We start from the raw sequence: 23,355 nt of genomic DNA, 5'->3' as shown, positions 1-23,355 counted from the left end.
GCCGTTTTCTGCTGCATATTTCACTACGTCCAGCTTGTAATCTGCAGTATATGATTTCCTTTTCGGTGCCATTTTAGTTCAGCCCTTCTCAGTTTTTATAAGTTACCGCCAATGTTGATGTGATCCATTTTAATAGCTACGGCAGTAGCATATAGCAGTTAGCATCCCATGACCTACAATGCACTTCTGCCATGACCCTCCCCCGCCAAATTCTTATTGGTTGACGTGTGAGTGACGATTGCTGCCATTTGCTTCGTCTCTTACGCGAATGAGATAAATATTATTTGATATTTTACGTTAATGTGTTAATAATTTCACACATAAATCGCTCCGGAGTATATGTCGCTCCCACGGCCAAACTATGAAAAAAAACTGCGATTTATAATCCGAAAAATACGGTACATAGCCCTAAATCCCGAGTTTCTCAAAGTCATACTTGCCAACCTTGAGACCTCCAATTTCGGGAGGTGGGGGGAGGGGGGTGGGCGTGGTCGGGGTGGGACGGGGCGTGGCTAAAAGGGGAGGAGTATATTTACAGCTAGAATTCACCAAATCAAGTATTTCATATATATATATATATATATATAAGAAATACTTGACGTTCAGTGAATTCTAGCTATATATATATATATATATATATTTATTTTATTATATATATATATTTTTTTTAATTATTTATATATATATATATATATATATATATATATGTATATATATATATATATATATATATATATATATAAAATAAATACTTGAATTTCAGTGTTCATTTATTTACACATATACACACACATAACACTCATCTACTCATTGTTGAGTTAAGGGTTGAATTGTCCATCCTTGTTCTATTCTCTGTCACTATTTTTCGAACCATGCTGAACACCCTCTCTGATGATGCATTGCTGTGTGGCACGCACAAAAGTGCTTTCATCAAATGCACTAGATGGCAGTATTGTCCTGTTTAAGAGTGTCACAACATTGCTGTTTACGGCAGACGAACTGCTTTACGGTATACAAAAAAGTGACTGCTGTTGTTGTGTGTTGTTGCCACGCTGGGAGGACGTTAATGAAACTGCCTCACAATAAACCCACATAAGAAACCAAGAACTCGCCCTCCATCATTCTATAGTTATAACGTGATTGGGCAGGTACGCTTTTTTATATTGTGGAGGACCTGAGTCCGCCTGAATTTCGGGAGATTTTCGGGAGAAAATTTGTCCCGGGTGGTTTTCGGGAGAGACGCTGAATTTCGGGAGTCTCCCGGAAAATCCGGGAGGGTTGGCAAGTATGCTCAAAGGGCTGCACAAGCCACAACATCTGCATGTAAAAAAAAAAAGAAGTTTTTTTTACATTCGGTATGCATGTTACTAACTTATGTACTGCATGTTATGTTTACGATATGCTTGTTAATTATGTTACCTTGTTATCATGTTACTTTGTTACATGTTACCATGTTATGTTTATTGTGTATGTTGCCATGTTATGTTTGTTACGTAAGATATGTTTGTTACCATGTTATATAAAGAACGGTAAGTTTTGAATGTAAGATAACGTTTATTGGCTAAGTAACGTGACTTTTATTTGCTGTGTAGTTAAATCAGTGAGGCTGTAAACTCACTGCTAACGTTATAACGTTATTGCAAACACGGGAATCTGTTGCAGTTCACTACCTTATTCATACTTTTTGTTCAGTGATTTTTTTAAGCAGGGTTACGTTAGTCAATATATCACACGTAACGTTAGACGGCGGTCAGCAGCACCGCGTATTTTAGCCACCTAAAAAAAGACAAAAATAGTAAAATAAAGGTCAGTTAAAATGTATACTATTTTATGAATATGTGTACCGTTTTAGCTAGCTTTCTGACATACTGTTGGTTGTTTACCTCAGTGGTCCCCAACCACTGGGCCGCGGCCCGGTACTGGTCCGTGGATCGATTGGTATCGGGCCGCACAAGATATATATATATTTTTTTTCTTTTTTTAATTAAATCAACATAAAAAACACAAGATACACTTACAAGTAGTGCACCAACCCAAAACAACTCTCTCCCCCCTTTTGTTCTGGGCATTGAACATGAAGACTCTTCCTTCACTGTTCCGAGTGGCCATGAGAGTCTTGGCAGTGCCTGCCTCCAGTGCTCCAGTGGAGCGAGTTTTCAGCCATGGTGGCATCATACTACACCCCCATCGTGCACAAATGACTGACAGACTCTTGGCTAATTTGGTCTTTTGCAAATGCAATGCAGCATAGGGCCCTGACATATAAAAAGTACAACTTTTTTGTTATGTTCACGTATATGTCATGTTTTTTCAATGTTAACACTTTTGTACAAATAAGTACATTTGCACTTTATTTTTCAATGTGTTTGTTCTGTAAAGGAATGAGTTAATGTTTAAAATGACTGGTTAATAGTGCTATTATAAAGTGCAATGTCAGCACAATTTTCTTTCCTGCAAATTAAAATGCACTTGTTTTAATAAATAAATACAGCGTTTGAAAAGCATACACAATCTGTGTTAATATATTAGTCTGTGGTTAAAAGGACTTGAAAGGACTCGAAACTCAAAATGCAGGACTTAGGACTTGACTTGAGACTTTCCAGTCTTGACTTTGGACTTGACTCGGGGCTTGCCTGTCTTGACTCGCGACTTGACTCGGACTTGAGGGCAAAGACTTGAGACTTACTTGTGACTTGCAAAACAATGACTTGGTCCCACCTCTGCTTGTTACTACGTATGTTACCATGTTACATATTGTACGTTTGTTGCAATGTTAGGGATGTGACTTATGTTACCAGGATACATATTTTATGCAGGTTACATTTGTTACCAGGTTGCATGTTTTACGTATGTTGTGTATGTTACATGACGTTTTTGGCGTTGTTACCATTTCCCCGAGTGTGGGGAAGAATCAATGAGTTTATGTTTCCTTTGTCAAGGAGAACAGTAAGTTGAGTTCATACTTTTCTTTACTATTCTATTCTATAAGTCCTAAGTTACAAGCGTCATGGACGCGTGTTAAAGGGCCTTCTAAAAACTTTATGAATGATGGCGGCTCTGAGTGGAACAAAGGTGCTATTGTGTGAGCTGGATCGGACATTCCTTGTTTGCCAGGTCACATGACGCCTGACATACAGCTCTTCTCTTTGCCTCATGTCTTTACTCTCATTCTGAGAAAAAGTGCTAACTGATAACTGCTAATTGTCAGCACATCACAGAAGATCCCCGCCTTTATCTCTTCTCATCTTCCAGGTATGGCCATGGAGAAGGACGGCCGCTCCAGTGCCATGAGTGAAGGGGAGGGCCTGGATGAGGAGGACGATGATGGTGATGAAGACGAGGAGGGAGGCGCCGAGACGGAGGAGCAGTCGGGCAATGAGAGCGAAATGAACGAAGCCGAGGATGACGTAAGTCCCTCATTTCAGTGCACCACATGCTGTCCTGCCGGCAGGCTCGTCAGCGCCCCCTTTCTTTTTTCCTCACAGGAGGCGTCTGAAAATGAGGAGGAGGAGAGAGATGAAGAAGAGGAGGAGAACACCGACTATCTGACGGACTCCAACAAGGAGAACGAGACTGATGAGGAGAGCAATGTGAGTTGACAGTGTGCAGACATGTCATCCATGCATTGATATGTAATGGTGTGTGTAGGAGGTGACCCTACGTGGCGGTGGACTGAAGCACGTGGCCTGTGCCGAGGACGAAGACTTTATTCAGGCGTTGGACAAGATGATGTTGGAGAACCTGCAGGCACGCCGCTAACATGCTGTGTTGGTTATTTATTGCCGCGAATGTCCATCCCTGAACGCTGTGTCTCTGGTCCCCGCAGCAGCGCAGCGGTGAGACGGTGAAGGTGCACCAGCTGGACGTGGCCATTCCCCTGCAGCTGAAGAGCCAGTTGAAGAAGGGAGGATCCAGCCAGCCGTGCATCAGCGAGGGCGACAGCGAGCTCTCAGAAACCATGCAGTTCGTCATGCTCACACGCAAGGGAAACAAGCAGCAGGTAGGAGGAGGACCTATAGGACCCACAGGTGCCCAACTGTAGCCAAGTAACACACAGACATGAGCAGTGGAGCCATACACACACACGCACACAGCCCAGCAATAATATTGACTCTACAGCTGTGCGTGCGTGTGTGTGTGTGTGTTCTTGTATTTTTCCCGTGCATGAGTGTGTGTTCTTGTATTTCTTCCCTTCTTGAGACATCAACAGGGAAAAGTACCTTCCGTATGAGAAGGTGTGAACAAGTTAGGACCGAAATCATGGTCCCAATACAGAAAACCATTGCATCTAATAGAGAATGTCTCATTTGCACCCCTGGTGGTAAAATCTATCAAAATTAGGGTGTTCCCAAAAAGGAGGGATTTTTCAAATTGACTGTGTGTCGGTTTTAAAAGTGCTCCCCCTCTGCTCAGCATATGAAATAACAAGTGTGTTAAAATTTGAAGTGCTCCCCCTCTGGCCAAACATATGTAATAACAAGTGTGTGTAAGAAATTGAAATGGGCCCCCTTTGGCCAAAAATGAATAAAATATATATATATATACATATATATATATATATATATATATATATATATATATATATATATATATATATATATATATATATATATATATTAGAGATGCGCGGTTTGCGGGCACAACCGCGGATCGGGCGGATGAAATTTAAAAAAATTAGATTTTATCCGCGGGTCGGGTCGGGTGGTTGAAATAAAAAAAAATTAGATTTTAAATAGATTCAGGCGGGTGGCAGTTAAACCAATTGGGAAATATATATACATAGTTAAATGTTGTTACCCACATACGAAAAACGAGCAGGCACCTGCTGCATATGCCACAACAGAAGAAAAAAAAAAGAAGAGATGGACACTTTTACGGAGCGGAGAAGGGACGCCTCGCCGGGGTCCGGGACCGAGGCCCCTTCCCCCGAGAGGGCCCCACCGGGAGCCGTAGCTGAGGCGATCCGCGAGAAGGGCCCGACGCACGTCCAGGGTCACCACCGCGCCCACCGCACCGACACCCCGCCTCGTCCGCCTTCGCCGCGGCCGGCGTCACGCGCAGCAGGTAAGCAGCTTACCTGCCCGCCACCTCCGTGGCCGGGGGCTCGTAACAGGAGTCACTCCGCCCGCGCAGCTTACCTGCCCGCCACCCCTGTTGCCGGGGGCGCGTAACAGGGGTCACTCCGCGCGCAGTGCGCTCACGAAAGGGGTGGGGCTCACCCTGGTTGATATAGACAGCAGGACGGTGGCCATGGAAGTCGGAACCCGCTAAGGAGTGTGTAACAACCCACCTGCCGAATCAACTAGCCCTGAAAATGGATGGCGCTGGAGCGTCAGGCCTATACCCGGCCGTCGCCGGCAGCGAGACGCGCTTGGAGGTGCGCTCAGCGCGGCTCCCATATGATTGCGCACTGGTGTGCGTCTGGGTCGTGACAGCGTGGCACGCGAATGTCTGTGCTGCATTGGATCAGTCTCCTTTCTTTAACAGGCAAAAGCTTTATAACCTCACTAATGATAAATGATAAATGGGTTGTACTTGTATAGCGCTTTTCTACCTTCAAGGTACTCAAAGCGCTTTGACACTACTTCCACATTTACCCATTCACACACACATTCACACACTGATGGAGGGAGCTGCCATGCAAGGCGCTACCAGCACCCATCAGGAGCAAGGGTGAAGTGTCTTGCTCAGGACACAACGGACATGACGAGGTTGGTACTAGGTGGGGATTGAACCAGGGACCCTCGTGTCGCGCACGGCCACTCTTCCACTGCGCCACGCCGTCCCCAAATGCCTTGCATCGTCTATATTAGATATATAACAACGGGCGGGTGCGGTTCTGATCAAATGTTACATCGGGTGGATGGCGGATGGTTGACGACTTTCTGATGCGGTTGCGGATGAAATAATTGCCTATCCGCGCATCTCTAATATATATATATATATATATAGAGACATACTGTAATAACTTGAAGTAAATAATGAAGATTAAAAACCAATTACAAACAGAAAAATCAAAAACTAAAAGGCTTACCTTTTTTATATTTGCATAGTATGTATATATACCATCTCCGGGTTGGGGAGGAGATCTTGCCCCAAGTGGAGGAGTTCAAGTATCTCGGAGTCTTGTTCACGAGTGAGGGAAGAGTGGATCGTGAGATTGACAGGCGGATCGGTGCGGCGTTTTCAGTAATGCGGTCGCTGTATCGATCCGTTGTGGTGAAGAAGGAGCTGAGCCGGAAGGCAAAGCTCTCAACTTACCGGTCGATCTACGTTCCCATCCTCACCTATGGTCATGAGCTTTGTGTTATGACTGAAAGGACAAGATCACGGGTACAAGCGGCTGAAATGAGTTTCCTCCGCCGCGTGGCGGGGCTCTCCCTTAGAGATAGGGTGAGAAGCTCTGCCATCCGCTGCTCCTCCACATCGAGAGGAGCCAGATGAGGTGGTTCGGGCATCTGGTCAGGATGCCACCCGAACGCCTCCCTAGGGAGGTATTTGGGGCACGTCCGACCGGTAGGAGGCCACGGGAAAGACCCAGGACACGTTGGGAAGACTATCTCTGCCGGCTGGCCTGGGAACGCCTCGGGATCCCCCGGGAAGAGCTGGACGAAGTGGCTGGGGAGAGGGAAGTCTGGGCTTCCCTGCTTAGGCTGCTGCCCCCGCGACCCGACCTCGGATAAGCGGGAGAAGATGGATGGATGTATATATTATTAATGTTGTAAATACAAATCTTTATATATCTAGAAAGGGTCGTCCAAAAGAGGAGGTCTCAAGAAAGTAACAAATACAAGACTGTGCATGTGTGTGTGTGTGTGTGTGTGTGTGTGTGTGTGTGTGTGTGTGTGTGTGTGTGTGTGTGTGTGTGTGTGTGTGTGTGTGTGTGTTTGGCAAGCGTCAGCAAGGGAGCGTGTGGTTTTAGAGGCAGAGATGGGCTCTCATACTGCAGGGCGTGTCCTGCTTTCAGAGTGCAAGTGTCTTACGCAACAGAAACAAAATTGCTGGAAAAGTGTTGGAGAACACAGAACATCCTTGTAGGTGGACAACACACACTGCATAAAGTATCCTTTGTGTGTGCCGGAATACTTCCTTAGACACACCTTTAGTGCATAACATTGTAAGCCAATAGGGATGTGAGGATCCTTTTACCGAAATACGTTGGCAAGAGTCATCTAATCAATCACTGGTTAGGCCAGTTCTCCTCAAATAGTGTGGTGCTATGCCATGGGGGCACGTGTGACCCTGGGGAAAAAATGCTTTATCAGTATCAAAAGCCATGCACTACAAAATGTGCTCATTGTAGCCAATAATCCTTTCTTTCTCATTCTGATTAAAACAACTTTTATTTTGTAGGTTAAAGTACTTTATGTGTTATGCTCCTGACTTAATGGTTCTGGTCAATTTGAATTTATTATTGATTGAGTTTATTTAATTATATTTTTTAGTATGGAATGGTTAAAGTCGGTCAAAAATGTTTATAGTTTGAATAAAGATTACATTTTTTGGAGAATTTTAGGGGAAATTATGCATTTTAGATCTTTTCTGTGACGGACTAAAAACAAAGTTATTAAAGTTATTATTTGCTGGACGTTGATCTATTTCAGGGGTGTCAAACTAATTTTAGCTCAGGGGCCGCATGGAGAAAAAATATGTGCATACGCGGGCGGGACTATTAAAAAATCATGGCATTAAAACTAAAAACTAAAGACAACTTCAGTTTGTTTTCTTTGTCTTACTTTGGCCAAAAATAGAACAAACACATTCTGAAAATATTACAATAAAAGTATAGAAAATAATACCGGCAGCGGTAAACTTTAGATCCATGAAGGAAAGAAGAAAGTGAATGAATGCCATCCATCCATCCATCTTCTTCCGCTTATCCGAGGTCGGGTCGCGGGGGCAGCAGCCTAAGCAGGGAAGCCCAGACTTCCCTCTCCCCAGCCACTTCGTCCAGCTCCTCCCGGGGTTCCCATGAATGCTTTTAACTGAATACATTTACATATGCATAAAAAAAATATATTTTGTATTTTTTTTTAATGAGTTAAGTAACGTTTATGAAAACCTTTTTCCAAAACACAATATAGTCTACATGTGTTTTGTGGACTTGGAGAAGGCATTCGACCGTGTCCCTCGGGAAGTCCTGTGGGGAATGCTCAGAGAGTATGGGGTATCGGACTGTCTGATTTTGGCGGTCCGCTCCCTGTATGATCAGTGCCAGAGCTTGGTCCGCATTGCCGGCAGTAAGTCGGACACGTTTCCAGTGAGGGTTGGACTCCGCCAAGGCTGCCCTTTGTCACCCATTCTGTTCATAACTTTTATGGACAGAATTTCTAGGCGCAGTCAAGGCGTTGAGGGGATCTGGTTTGGTGGCTGCAGGATTAGGTCTCTGCTTTTTGCAGATGATGTGGTCCTGATGGCTTCATCTGGCCAGGATCTTCAGCTCTCGCTGGATCGGTTCGCAGCCGAGTGTGAAGCGACTGGGATGAGAATCAGCACCTCCAAGTCCGAGTCCATGGTTCTCGCCCGGAAAAGGGTGGAATGCCATCTTCGGGTTGGGGAGGAGACCCTGCCCCAAGTGGAGGAGTTCAAGTACCTCGGAGTCTTGTTCACGAGTGAGGGAAGAGTGGATCGTGAGATCGACAGGCGGATCGGTGCGGCATCTTTAGTAATGCGGACGCTGTATCGATCCGTTGTGGTGAAGAAGGAGCTGAGCCGGAAGGCAAAGCTCTCAATTTACCGGTCGATCTACGTTCCCATCCTCACCTATGGTCATGAGCTTTGGGTTATGACCGAAAGGACAAGATCACGGGTACAAGCGGCCGAAATGAGTTTCCTCCGCCGGGTGGCGGGGCTCTCCCTTAGAGATAGGGTGAGAAGCTCTGTCATCCGGGGGGAGCTCAAAGTAAAGCCGCTGCTCCTCCACATCGAGAGGAGCCAGATGAGGTGGTTCGGGCATCTGGTCAGGATGCCACCCGATCGCCTCCCTCGGGAGGTGTTTCGGGCACGTCCGACCGGTAGGAGGCCACGGGGAAGACCCAGGACACGCTGGGAAGACTATGTCTCCCGGCTGGCCTGGGAACGCCTCGGGATCCCCCGGGAGGAGCTGGACAAAATGGCTGGGGAGAGGGAAGTCTGGGCTTCCCTGCTTAGGCTGCTGCCCCCGCGACCCGACCTCGGATAAGCGGAAGAAGATGGATGGATGGATGGAATATAGAATGTAAGATATAACAGGATAATACATACTCTTATCATCCATCCATCCATCCATCCATCCATTTTCTACCGCGTGTCCCGTTTGGGGTCGCGGGGGGTGCTGGAGCCTATCTCAGCTGCATTCGGGCGGAAGGCGGGGTACACCCTGGACAAGTCGCCACCTCATCGCAGATACATTTATCATTGGTTTTCAAAACGGTTCCAAATAGTGGGACCCCAAAGATTTACTGTGGCACCCCATTTTTATGACTTGATGGGGTCCCTGGGACCCCATTTTGTAAATTCCTAGCGCCAACACTGTTGTTGTTTGTTTTCTTTAATGTTATTAAGGACACAATGTTATGCTGTGGTGTACTCATAACAATTTAATGGACAAATTATATTATTTGTAGGCGAATGGGGGGGCGCAAAATGTTTTCTTCTCCCCAGAAGGGGCGTATCAAAAAACAATTTAAAAAGTTGAGTTGAGTTGAGTTTGAGTTTATTTCGAACATGCAAGTATACAACATGATACATCACAATCTCCAGTTTCTCTTTTCAACATGTTCGAAAAGGAGTAGGAAGAAGCAGAGCTTATTTAATCCTACCCCTTTTCTTTTACATAACAGTTGCTAAAACTTTTGTTCACTTCCTGTTCTCAATTTATTCACAATATACTCCATAAGTAATCACAATAAAATAAGTAAATAAATGATAATTGGTGAAGTAAGTTACATTTCATATGTTGAGATAAGTAAGATTATTTTGTGAGTGAAAGAATGAAAGAATGGATGAGTTAAATAAATTCAGAATGTTTATCATGGTTCTTCTTCTTTGTACTTTGTAAACACTTTAAGTTTGAAGAGTTTCTTGAAGTGGATCATATTAGTACATTGTTTGATTGCTTTGCTTAATCCATTCCATCATTTAATTCCACATACTGATATACTGAAGGTCTTAAGTGTTGTACGTGCATACAAATGTTTTAAATTACATTTCTCCCTAAGATTATATTTCTCCTCTTTTTTTGAGAAGAATTGTTGTATATTCTTGGGTAGCAGGTTATAGTTTGCTTTGTGTATAATTTTAGCTGTTTGCAAATTCACTATGTCGTAGAATTTCAGTATCTTTGATTCAATAAATAAAGGATTTGTGTGTTCTCTATATCCAACATGATGTATTATTCTAACTGATCTTTTTTGTAACACCGTTAATGAATGAAGTGTACTTTTGTAATTATTTCCCCATATTTCTGCACAATAACTCAGATATGGTAACACTAGTGAGCAGTAGAGAATATGAAGTGATTTTTGGTCTAGAACATGTTTTGCTTTATTCATTATTGACGTGTTTCTTGCTACTTTATGTTGTATATTTTTTACGTGAGATTTCCAGTTCAATTTATCATCAATCATTATACCAAGAAATTTGGTTTCATTTACTCTTTCAATTTCTATTCCGTCTATTTGTATTTGTGTTTGACTTTCTCTTCTACTGTTACCAAATAGCATTATTTTAGTTTTACTGAGATTCAACGATAGTCTGTTTTTGTCAAACCATCTTTTTAATTTGTTAATTTCTTCTGTTATTATTTGTAGTATCTTCTGTGTGTTCTCTCCTGAACAAAACGCTGTTGTATCATCCGCAAATAATACTAACTTTAAATCTTTTGTAACTTTACAAATGTCATTTATATATAGATTGAATAATTTAGGTCCTAGTATTGATCCCTGAGGTACACCACAGGATATATTTAGCGTTGTAGAGGTGTGTTCGCCTAGCTTCACGTATTGTTTCCTGTTCATTAGATAACTTCTTATCCAGTTTAAGACTAACCCTCTGATGCCATATCGTTCTAGTTTTTTGATTAAAATATTGTGATTAATTGTGTCAAATGCTTTAGTTAGATCCATAAAAATATATAAAGTCCTGGGTTAGGCGATGTACTGCTTTGTAAGATGCCTCTGTTACAGTGTGTGTGTGTGTGTGTTTACACAGTACAAGATCTTGAACGTGCCGCTGTCGTCCCACCTGGCGGCCAACCACTTCAACCAGCAGCAGGCCGAACAGGAAGAGCGCATGAGGATGAAGAAGCTCACCCTGGACATCAACGAGCGTCAAGAGCAGGAAGACTACCAGGGTAGGCACGCCGTCTTTAGTATTCATTGTTGACTGTGGAGCTTTGATAAGTGTGTGACTCATGTGTGTGTGTGTGTGTGTGTCGCAGAGATGCTGCAATCCCTCGCTCAACGTCCGGCGCCCGCTAACACCAACCGCGAGCGGCGGCCTCGCTACCAGCACCCAAAAGGCGCCCCCAATGCTGACCTCATCTTCAAGACTGGAGGAAGGTGAGTAAAAGTGTCAGTACACAATCAAAATTCCTAACATGGTCTTTTGATTTATTGATTGAAACTTTTATTAGTAGATTGCACAGTACAGTACATATTCCGTACAATTGACCACTAAATGGTAACACCCCAATAAGTTTTTCAACTTGTTTTTAAGTCGGGGTCCACGTTATTTAATTCATGGTACAAATATATACTATCAGCATAATACAGTCATCACACAAGTTAATCATCAGAGTATATACATTGAATTATTTACATTATTTACAATCCGGGGGGTGGGATTTGGAGGAGGTTGGGACGGGGGATGGGGGGTTAGGTTGGGTTGCTATCAGCATACCGTATTTTCCGCACCATAAGCCGCCCTGGGTTATAAGCCGCGCCTTCAATGAACGGCATATTTCAAAACGTTGTCCACCTATAAGCCGCCCCGTGTTATAAGCCGCATCTAACAGCGCTAAAGGAATGTCAAAAAAACAGTCAGATAGGTCAGTCAAACTTTAATAATATATTAAAAACCAGCGTGATGTGGGCGCGCATGGAGTCGTATATCAACATGGACGGAGCTGCGTGAAAAAAGCCACCCGGCCTCTTCGCGTAAACTTACCTTAACCACTCGCTCATCTTTTCTTCATCCATCCATCCCTTCGAGTTAGCTTTTATGATGACGCCGGCTGGAAAGGTCTCTTTTGGCAAGGTCTTCCTTTTGAATATCACCATGGGTGGAAGTTTCTGGCCATTAGCATGGCAAGCTAGAACCACAGTGAAGGATGACTTCTCATTCCCTGTGGTGCGAATATTCACCGTACGTGCTCCCGTTGTATCCACAGTGCGGTTCACAGGAATATCAAAAGTCAGTGGAACCTCGTCCATGTTGATAATGTTCTCTGGCCGGATCTTTTTTTCAGCTATCTTGTTTTTACAATATGCACGGAAAGTAGCCAGCTTTTCTTGAAAGTCTTTAGGCAGTTGCTGTGAAATAGTAGTCCGTGTGCGGATGGAGAGATTGCGTCTTTTCATGAACCGGAAACCTGTCGCTTAGTAGGAGCCATTTTGTGGTCTTTACAGATGTAAACACACAAAGGAAATGAAACGTAATATCCGCGCGCTTCTTCTTCTTCTACGGGGGCGGGTGGTTGCTTACAGTAGAAGAAGAAGCGCTTCCTCTTCTATGGGGGCGGGTGCTTACCTTGGCGGTTGCTTGCGTAGAAGAAGAAGCACTTCCTCTTCTACGGGGAAAAAAGATGGCGGCTGTTTACCGTAGTTGCGAGACCGAAACTTTATGAAAATGAATCTTAATATTAATCCATATATAAAGCGCACCGGTTTATAAGCCGCACTGTCAGCTTTTGAGTAAATTTGTGGTTTTTAGGTGCGGTTAATAGTGCGGAAAATACGGTAAATCCCAGTTATTATTTTTATTATTAGTATTATAGTATCGCAGTACTAATGAATCAAAAACGGTACTATACTCTGTTTGAAAAGTACCAGATCCCAACGGGTACTGGTACGACCAACTGGTACGACCAACCAGCAATGTCAAGTCGTGCAGAGGAGCATGTTCAGCAGCGCACAATCACTGAGTACTTCCAAGCAGACGCATTGTGTCGACAGGAAAGGAAGAATGGACGCATTTTGGCTAAAAAACTGACGATAAATGTGAAGCGATAACACTGAAACGCCCTCAAGAAGAGGTGCTTTAAGACATGGCTCGCTAGCTGGCAGCTAACATCCATCCGCAGTCGGCAGTGTTTTAGCTACTTCTAAATCACTAATCTTCGCCTCGATTGCGACAAAGTAAGTTTCTTACAAGTATCATCCCTGCAGGACGAGGAATAGCTAAACATGCTTCACTACCCACCGTCGGAGGATACAATAGCTCACCGGCGTCACCACTAGCAAAAGCTAGCGCTAACAAATGCCATGGGTGGATCTACACCTGACATCCATAGTAACGATACCTATGTCTAGACCAAGAGTCGGCAACCTTTACCAGTCAAAGAGCCATTTTGACCAGTTTCACAAATTAAAGATAACAATGGGAGCCACAAAATTTTTTTGAAATTTAAAATGAAATAACACTGCATAATAAGTTTTTTTTATTTGCTTTGTGCTATGTATAAACCAGGGGTCTCAGACACGCTGCCCATACCTTAATATGGAATTTGAATGCTGGTGCGGCACGCGGGTGATGGTACAGCATATAGCACCCACTACAACCAGCGTGCCAGATCAGCCTCACCTTATACGGGGCTTCCGCTTGCTCACGTACGCGACAGCAAGGCATACTTGCTCAACAACCACACAGGTTACACTGACGGTGGCGGTATAAAAAAAAAAAAAACTTTAACACTCTTACTAATAATGCGCCACACTGTGAACCCACACTAAACAAGAATGACAAACACATTTCGGGAGAACATCTGCACCGTAACACAACATAAACACAACAGGACAAATACCCAGAATCCCATGCAGCCCTAACTCTTCCGGGCTACATTATACACCCCCGCTACCAAACCCCGCCCACCTCAACGGATGCACAGAGGGGGGGGTTGATGTGTGAGGGAGCAGGGTTGGGGTGGGGGCGGGGTTTGGTGGTAGCAGGGGTGTATAATGTAGCCCGGAAGAGTCAGGGCTGCATGGGATTCTGGGTATTTATTCTGTTGTGTTTATGTTGTGTTAAGGTGCAGATGTTCTCTCGAAATGTGTTTGTCATTCTTGTTTGGTTTTGGTTCAAAGCGTGGTGCATTATTAGTAAGAGTGTTAAAGTTGTTTTATATGGTCACCGTCAGTGTAACCTGTGTGGCTGTTGACCAAGTATGCCTTGCTGTCACTTGCGTGGGCAAGCAGAAGATGCATATATCAAGAGGCTGGGCTGGCACACTGTTAATACAGATTGTAAAGGGTGCCAAATACTGTACCATCATGGTATGCCCTTATTATTATTGTAAGGGTGAAAATTGGAGAATATTAATCCCGAGAGTTTTCTGCAAGAGGCACTGAAATCCGGAAGTCTCCCGGTAAAATCGGGGGGGGGGGGGGGTCGGCAAGTAAGCTGCTGAGCCGCATCAGAGTGCCGTATTTTCCGCACCATAAGGCGCCCTGGGTTAAAAGCCGCGCCTTCAATGAACGGCATATTTCAAAACTTTGTCCACCTATAAGCCGCCCGGTGTTGTAAGCCGCATCTAACTGCGCTAAAAGAATGTCAAAAAAACAGTCAGATAGGTCAGTCAAACTTTAATAATATATTAAAAACCAGCGTTCTAACAACTCTGTTCACTCCCAAAATGTACGCAAATGTGCAATCACAAACATACGTATATCAACATGGACAGAGCTGCGTGAAAAAAGCCACCCGGCCTCTTCGCGTAAACTTAAACTTACCTTAACCACTCGCTCATCTTTTCTTCATCCATCCCTTCGAGTTAGCTTTTATGATGACGCCGGCTGGAAAGGTCTCTTTTGGCAAGGTCTTCCTTTTGAATATCACCATGGGTGGAAGTTTCTGGCCATTAGCATGGCAAGCTAGAACCACAGTGAAGGATGACTTCTCATTCCCTGTGGTGCGAATATTCACCGTACGTGCTCCCGTTGTATCCACAGTGCGGTTCACAGGAATATCAGTTGCTGTGAAATAGTAATCCGTGTGCGGATGGAGAGATTGCGTCTTTTCATGAACCGGATCCCTGACGCTTAGTAGGAGCCATTTTGTGGTCTTTACAGATGTAAACACACAAAGGAAATGAAACGTACGGTATATCCGCGCGCTTTTTCTTCTTCTACGCGGGCGGGTGGTTGCTTACAGTAGAAGAAGAAGCGCTTCCTGTTCTATGGGGGCGGGTGCTTACCTTGGCGGTTGCTTGCGTAGAAGAAGAAGCGCTTCCTGTTCTACCGGGAAAAAAGATGGCGGCTGTTTACCGAAGTTGCGAGATCGAAACTTTATGAAAATGAATCTTAATATTAATCCATATATAAAGCGCACCGGGTTAAAAGCCGCACTGTCAGCTTTTGAGTAAATTTGTGGTTTTTAGGTGCGGCTAATAGTGCGGAAAATACGGTGATCAAAGAGCCGCATGCGGCTCTGGAGCCGCGGGTTGCCGACCCCTGGTCTAGACGATACTACTATGTAGGGCTGCCACAAATAATCGATTAAATCGATTAAAATCGATTATCAAAATAGTTGGCGATTAATTTAGTCATCGATTCGTTGGAACTATGCTATGCGCATGCGCGGAGGCTTTTTTTTTTTTTTTAATTATTTTTTTAAATAAACCTTTATTTATAAACTGCAATATTTACAAACAATAATCAAAATAAGTACAAAACAGCGCCAGGGCGGCGCTGAGGCTACGTCTCATGAGGTGGAGGTAAGCTAGCCAATGACGTGTCATGTGCAGCTCACGTGACGACGCCGTCTGGAAACAATCGAAAAAAGGCGCAGGAAAACAGTACGGATAGTTTAGCGGAGAAACATCATGAGGTTATTGCTTCAATGGAGAAAAGTGTACGACCTAAGTCGTCAAAAGTGTGGGAGAACTTTACTTTAAAGACTTCAAAGAAGACCGTTTCCTGCAAAATGGCACGGAAGTACAACATTGCTTCAGGAGCACCTGAAAAGGAAACATGTTGGAGCCATGGATGAAGGGAAGAACTCACAGTACGTAACTTTTTAAGTCCATGGTGGCAACAAGCATTCATGAGTTCAGCTTTTTTGTGAGTAACGTTAACGTTATGCCTTTGTTGCAACGCGGGGCTGATAATGTGTCTCCGGTACATTTGACTCCGTTTTGAGAGAGAAAACGCACGGTTACCAATTTTGAAATAAACGTAACGGACAGAAGTATCTCAGGTTGGTTTCATAATGGATCAATGAAGATAAAGCTATAAAAAATATATTTAGATTTGAGTGACGCTTTAGTATAACTAAACGTTATGAAGGTGCTGGAATATTTCATGCTATTATCCAGAGGCAGCCTAAAATGAATCCTTTATTATTCACAACAGAAACGTGTACAATATCTGATTCAGTTCTGATGAGTTACATTTCTGTGTTATTATTGGTGTATGTCCAGAACATGGTGCCAGTATGCTGGGTTTTTTCAATAAAATACTGGAAAGGACAGTAATTTAGTTACCGGTAGTCTCTTTTATCCGATTATTAATCGATTAATCGAAGTAATAATCGACAGATTAATCGATTATCAAATGAATCGTTAGTTGCAGCCCTACTATTATGATTACATCGATATTTTTTATCATCACAAAATCTTATTTTAATTTATATTCGGTTTATAAACTCATGAAATACGTCCCTGGACACATGAGGACTTTGAATATGACCACTGTATGATCCTGTAACTACTTGGTATCGGATCCATCCATTTTCTACCGCTTGTCCCTTTTGGGGTTGCGGGGGGTGCTGGAGCCTATCTCAGCTGCATTCAGGCGGAAGGCGGCGTACACCCTGGACAAGTCGCCACCTCATCGCAGGGCCAACACAGATCAATACCTAAATGTGTGGTACCATTCAAAACTAATGTAAAGTATCAAACAACAGAAGAATAAGTGATGATTACATTTTAACAGAAGTGTAGATAGAACATGTTAAAACAGAAAACAAGCAGATATTAACAGTAAATAAACAAGTCGATTAATAATTCATTTTTACAGCTTGTTTTTTATAATGTTGACAAAATAACAGAATGATAAATGACGCAATATGTTACTGCATACGTCAGCAGACTAATTAGTAGCTTATGTTTGTTTACTTACTAATAAAAGACAAGTTGTCTTGTATGCTCACTATTTTATTTAAGGACAAAGTTGTTCTTCGATTGCAATAAGAAACATATGTTTAATGTACCCATACTTGCCAACCCTCCCGAATTTTCCGGGAGACTCACGAAATTCAGCACCTCTCCCGAAAACCTCCCGGGACAAATATTCTCCCGAAAATCTCCCGATTTTCAGCCGGAGCTGGAGGCCACGCCCCCTCCAACTGCATGCGGACCTGAGTGAGGACAGCCTTTTTTTTTTATGACGGGAGGACAACAGGTTGACAAGAACTAAATCATCCAGACTAGAGATAAATTGTATTATTATGTTTATCTTACCTTAAAATAAATATATTTATTACCGTATTTTCCGCACTATTAGCCGCACCTAAAAACCACAAATTTACTCAAAAGCTGACAGTGCGGCTTATAACCCGGTGTGCTTTATATACGGATTAATATTAAGATTCATTTTCATAAAGTTTCGGTCTCGCAACTACGGTAAACAGCCGCCATCTTTTTTCCCCGTAGAAGAGGAAGTGCTTCTTCTTCTACGCAAGCAACCGCCAAGGTAAGCACCCGCCCCCATAGAACAGGAAGCGCTTCTTCTTCTACTGTAAGCAACCACCCGCCCCCGTAGAAGAAGAAGAAGCGCGCGGATATTACGTTTCATTTCCTTTGTGTGTTTACATCTGTAAAGACCACAAAATGGCTCCTACTAAGCGACAGGTTTCCGGTTCATGAAAAGACGCAATCTCTCCATCCGCACACGGACTACTATTTCACAGCAACTGCCTAAAGACTTTCAAGAAAAGCTGGCTACTTTCCGTGCATATTGTAAAAACAAGATAGCTGAAAAAAAGATCCGGCCAGAGAACATTATCAACATGGACGAGGTTCCACTGACTTTTGATATTCCTGTGAACCGCACTGTGGATACAACGGGAGCACGTACGGTGAATATTCGCACCACAGGGAATGAGAAGTCATCCTTCACTGTGGTTCTAGCTTGCCATGCTAATGGCCAGAAACTTCCACCCATGGTGATATTCAAAAGGAAGACCTTGCCAAAAGAGACCTTTCCAGCCGGCGTCATCATAAAAGCTAACTCGAAGGGATGGATGGATGAAGAAAAGATGAGCGAGTGGTTAAGGTAAGTTTAAGTTTACGCGAAGAGGCCGGGTGGCTTTTTTCACGCAGCTCCGTCCATGTTGATATACGACTCCATGCGCGCCCACATCACGCTGGTTTTTAATATATTATTAAAGTTTGACTGACCTATCTGACTGTTTTTTTGACATTCCTTTAGCGCAGTTAGATGCGGCTTATAACACGGGGCGGCTTATAGGTGGACAAAGTTTTGAAATATGCCGTTCATTGAAGGCGCGGCTTATAACCCAGGGCGGCTTATGGTGCGGAAAATACAGTAATTAAAAAAAAATTTAAAAAAAATACATTTTTACGATATTTTGCTTAAAACTTCAAAATTAATTGTATTTTTATTTGTATTTTTTTCTGACTCCTTATTACATCCAGCCATAGAATTATACATTAAAATAAACATATTGGAAATAATTAATTTTAAATGATCATAATAATTCATTAAAATGATCATATTTAATTATTAAAATAATTGCTTGGTTATCAACAACTTTAGCATTTTATTCATTACATTTTGAAGCTCTCAGAAGCCAAGTTATGTTATATTCCTTAAGATTTATTTATGCAAGTTTGAAGTATCAATTATCTAAATACAGTTTTGTTTGCATATTTTCAGGATGTAGATATATATATATATATATATATATATATATATATATATATATATATATATATATATATATATATATATATAATGTATGTATGTGTGGGAAAAAAATCACAAGACTACTTCATCTCTACAGGCCTGTTTCATGAGGGGTTCCCTCAATCATCAGATTTGATTGAGGGAACCCCTCATGAAACAGGCCTGTAGAGATGAAGTACCGTATTTTCCGCACCATAAGGCGCCCTGGGTTATAAGCCGCGCCTTCAATGAACGGCATATTTCAAAACTTTGTCCACCTATAAGCCGCCCCGTGTTATAAGCCGCATCTAACTGCGCTAAAGGGAATGTCAAAAAAACAGTCAGATAGGTCAGTCAAACTTTAATAATATATTAAAAACCAGCGTGATGTGGGCGCGCATGGAGTCGTATATCAACATGGACGGAGCTGCGTGAAAAAAGCCACCCGGCCTCTTCGCGTAAACTTCCCTTAACCACTCGCTCATCTTTTCTTCATCCATCCATCCCTTCGAGTTAGCTTTTATGATGACGCCGGCTGGAAAGGTCTCTTTTGGCAAGGTCTTCCTTTTGAATATCACCATGGGTGGAAGTTTCTGGCCATTAGCATGGCAAGCTAGAACCACAGTGAAGGATGACTTCTCATTCCCTGTGGTGCGAATATTCACCGTACGTGCTCCCGTTGTATCCACAGTGCGGTTCACAGGAATATCAAAAGTCAGTGGAACCTCGTCCATGTTGATAATGTTCTCTGGCCGGATCTTTTTTTCAGCTATCTTGTTTTTACAATATGCACGGAAAGTAGCCAGCTTTTCTTGAAAGTCTTTAGGCAGTTGCTGTGAAATAGTAGTCCGTGTGCGGATGGAGAGATTGCGTCTTTTCATGAACCGGAAACCTGTCGCTTAGTAGGAGCCATTTTGTGGTCTTTACAGATGTAAACACACAAAGGAAATGAAACGTAATATCCGCGCGCTTCTTCTTCTTCTACGGGGGCGGGTGGTTGCTTACAGTAGAAGAAGAAGCGCTTCCTCTTCTATGGGGGCGGGTGCTTACCTTGGCGGTTGCTTGCGTAGAAGAAGAAGCACTTCCTCTTCTACGGGGAAAAAAGATGGCGGCTGTTTACCGTAGTTGCGAGACCGAAACTTTATGAAAATGAATCTTAATATTAATCCATATATAAAGCGCACCGGGTTATAAGGCGCACTGTCAGCTTTTGAGAAAATTTGTGGTTTTTAGGTGCGCCTTATAGTGCGGAAAATACAGTATACATTTTTACGATATTTTGCTTAAAACTTCAAAATTAATTGTATTTTTGTTTGTATTTTTTCTGACTCCTTATTACATCCAGCCATAGAATTATACATTAAAATAAACATATTGGAAATAATTAATTTTAAATGATCATAATAATTCATTAAAATGATCATATTTAATTATTAAAATAATTGCTTGGTTATCAACAACTTTAGCATTTTATTCATTACATTTTGAAGCTCTCAGAGGCCAAGTTATGTTATATTCCTTAAGATTTATTTATGCAAGTTTGAAGTATCAATTATCTAAACACAGTTTTGTTTGCATATTTTCAGGATGTAGATATATATATATATATATGTATGTGTGGGAAAAAAATCACAAGACTACTTCATCTCTACAGGCCTGTTTCATGAGGGGTTCCCTCAAACATCAGGAGATTTGATTGAGGGAACCCCTCATGAAACAGGCCTGTAGAGATGAAGTAGTCTTGTGATTTTTTTTCCCATCCATCCATCCATCCATCCATTTCCTACCGCTTATTCCCTTGGGGTCGCGGGGGGTGCTGGAGCCTATCTCAGCTACAATCGGGCGGAAGGCGGTGTACACCCTGGACAAGTCGCCACCTCATCACAGATTTTTTTTCCCACACATACATATATTGCGCTCTACTACGGTATCGAGCACTATTTTTTGGATAACCTTATTAAGACATATATATATATATATATATATATATACAGGTAAAAGCCAGTAAATTAGAATATTTTGAAAAACTTGATTTATTTCAGTAATTGCATTCAAAAGGTGTAACTTGTACATTATATTTATTCATTGCACACAGACTGATGCATTCAAACTTGAAATCTCCATCTCCATAGAGCAGGTCAGCAGCAGGAAGCATGAAGTGCTCTAAAACTTGCTGGTAGACGGCTGCGTTGACCCTGGATCTCAGGAAACAGAGTGGACCGACACCAGCAGATGACATGGCACCCCAAACCATCACTGATGGTGGAAACTTTACACTAGACTTCAGGCAACGTGGATCCTGTGCCTCTCCTGTCTTCCTCCAGACTCTGGGACCTCGATTTCCAAAGGAAATGCAAAATTTGCTTTCGTCAGAAAACATGACTTTGGACCACTCAGCAGCAGTCCAGCTGGTGTCGGTCCACTCTGTTTCCTGAGATCCAGGGTCAACGCAGCCGTCTACCAGCAAGTTTTAGAGCACTTCATGCTTCCTGCTGCTGACCTGCTCTATGGAGATGGAGATTTCAAGTTCCAACAGGACTTGGCGCCTGCACACAGCGCAAAATCTACCCGTGCCTGGTTTACGGACCATGGTATTTCTGTTCTAAATTGGCCCGCCAACTCCCCTGACCTTAGCCCCATAGAAAATCTGTGGGGTATTGTGAAAAGGAAGATGCAGAATGCCAGACCCAAAAACGCAGAAGAGTTGAAGGCCACTATCAGAGCAACCTGGGCTCTCATAACACCTGAGCAGTGCCAGAAACTCATCGACTCCATGCCACGCCGCATTAACGCAGTAATTGAGGCAAAAGGAGCTCCAACCAAGTATTGAGTATTGTACATGCTCATATTTTTCATTTTCATACTTTTCAGTTGGCCAACATTTCTAAAAATCCCTTTTTTGTATTAGCCTTAAGTAATATTCTAATTTTGTGACACACGGAATTTTGGATTTTCATTTGTTGCCACTTCAAATCATCAAAATTAAATGAAATAAACATTTGAATGCATCAGTCTGTGTGCAATGAATAAATATAATGTACAAGTTACACCTTTTGAATGCAATTACTGAAATAAATCAAGTTTTTCAAAATATTCTAATTTACTGGCTTTTACCTGTATGTATATATGTATATGTATGTATATGTATATACCGGTATGTATGAAATACTTGACTTGGTGAATTCTAGCTGTCAATATACTCCTCCCCCCTTAACCACGCCCCGCCCCAACCACGCCTCGTCCCACCCCCGACCACGCCCCCCACGCACCCACCTCCCGAAATCGGAGGTCTCAAGGTTGGCAAGTATGAATGTACCGTAAGACTGTTTGTTAAAATAAAGCCAATCATGCCATTTTTTTGTGGTCCCCTTTATTTAGAAAAGTATCGAAATACATTTTGGTACAACCCTAGTCTCCTCTAAATGACCTCTTTGTCTGTCCACTAGGAGACGCTGATGAGTCCTGAGCTGAATGAGCAACAGAGCGAAGGAGCAAAGAAGAAGAGGGAGAAGATCGGCGGGAAACCCGTCGGGCGGGGGGGGTCCTCCAGACACCCACTGATGCCGGGACAGAGTTAACCCCTGACCTGAACACACACCCTCGCCCTCCTGAAGGCCCTGAGGAGGACAGACCAATGTGGGACCCGGGGTCAGACAGATGTCACTCTTTCTTCTGGTCTGTTGCCCGAGATGACAAACTACTAAGAGGACTTAACATGTGGCGGCCTATTGCGGGGACGGGAGACGGACAGGAAGTGCCGATTGTGGTCATTGCGCCAAACAGGGAGAAGAAGTAAGGACATAGTTGACATGACACGTTTTGTTTGTTTTGGGGATCCTAGAAGTGAACCTGCCAACAAATGTGAGCGTCGTCGACGTGAGGCTGTGACGACTTCTGAGTAGCGTTCTCTTCCTCCTGTTCCACTGTCATGTGACCTGAAGCTAGCAAACGGCGCTTAACTGTACAAACCGTATCAAAAGTAGTTTCATTGGAGTAATAAAGCTCATTTCTAAAGGTTGAACAATAAAGTTACCCTCGACATACATATATACTAATATTTCTGTATATTTATTATTGATTAGTGTACTTCCGTTTTCATGTTTCCTGGAGAGCAGTGTTAGCTAAAGACCAAGCAGCATGATGGCCAACATGATATTTTCTTTCATGAGGCCTCACAAAACACCTCAAAGTGGTAAAAGAACAGTGGAACAAGAGTGTCACGTTCAAACACTGAGGACATTTATTAAACAAG

At 42.9% G+C, this 23,355-nt stretch overlaps 1 protein-coding gene across 3 annotated transcripts in view; it reads left to right on the top strand.

Annotated features, from left to right (window-relative positions):
• upf2 (UPF2 regulator of nonsense mediated mRNA decay) overlaps positions 1-23,152 on the top strand; it is a 75,495-nt gene extending 52,343 nt beyond the window's left edge. Inside the window, exons 15-21 of one of the 3 annotated variants that reach the window (XM_061983587.2) lie at positions 3,253-3,407; positions 3,486-3,590; positions 3,649-3,747; positions 3,830-4,000; positions 11,191-11,332; positions 11,420-11,540; positions 22,550-23,152. In XM_061983587.2, the coding sequence (XP_061839571.1) occupies positions 3,253-3,407; positions 3,486-3,590; positions 3,649-3,747; positions 3,830-4,000; positions 11,191-11,332; positions 11,420-11,540; positions 22,550-22,559 (803 nt within the window). In that variant the 3' untranslated portion in view covers positions 22,560-23,152. Of the gene's footprint in view, positions 1-3,252; positions 3,591-3,648; positions 3,748-3,826; positions 4,001-11,190; positions 11,333-11,419; positions 11,545-22,549 lie in introns of those variants that run through there. The other 2 variants (XM_061983586.2, XM_061983585.2) reach the window with 2 other exon arrangements.
• The last annotated feature ends 203 nt before the right edge of the window (positions 23,153-23,355 follow it).

This window comes from Nerophis lumbriciformis, linkage group LG25 (assembly GCF_033978685.3).
Source record: "Nerophis lumbriciformis linkage group LG25, RoL_Nlum_v2.1, whole genome shotgun sequence".
Taxonomy (NCBI): Eukaryota; Metazoa; Chordata; class Actinopteri; order Syngnathiformes; family Syngnathidae; genus Nerophis; species Nerophis lumbriciformis.
The sequence above is the reverse complement of the archived record's forward strand: the minus strand, read 5'-3'. Positions and strand labels throughout refer to the sequence as shown.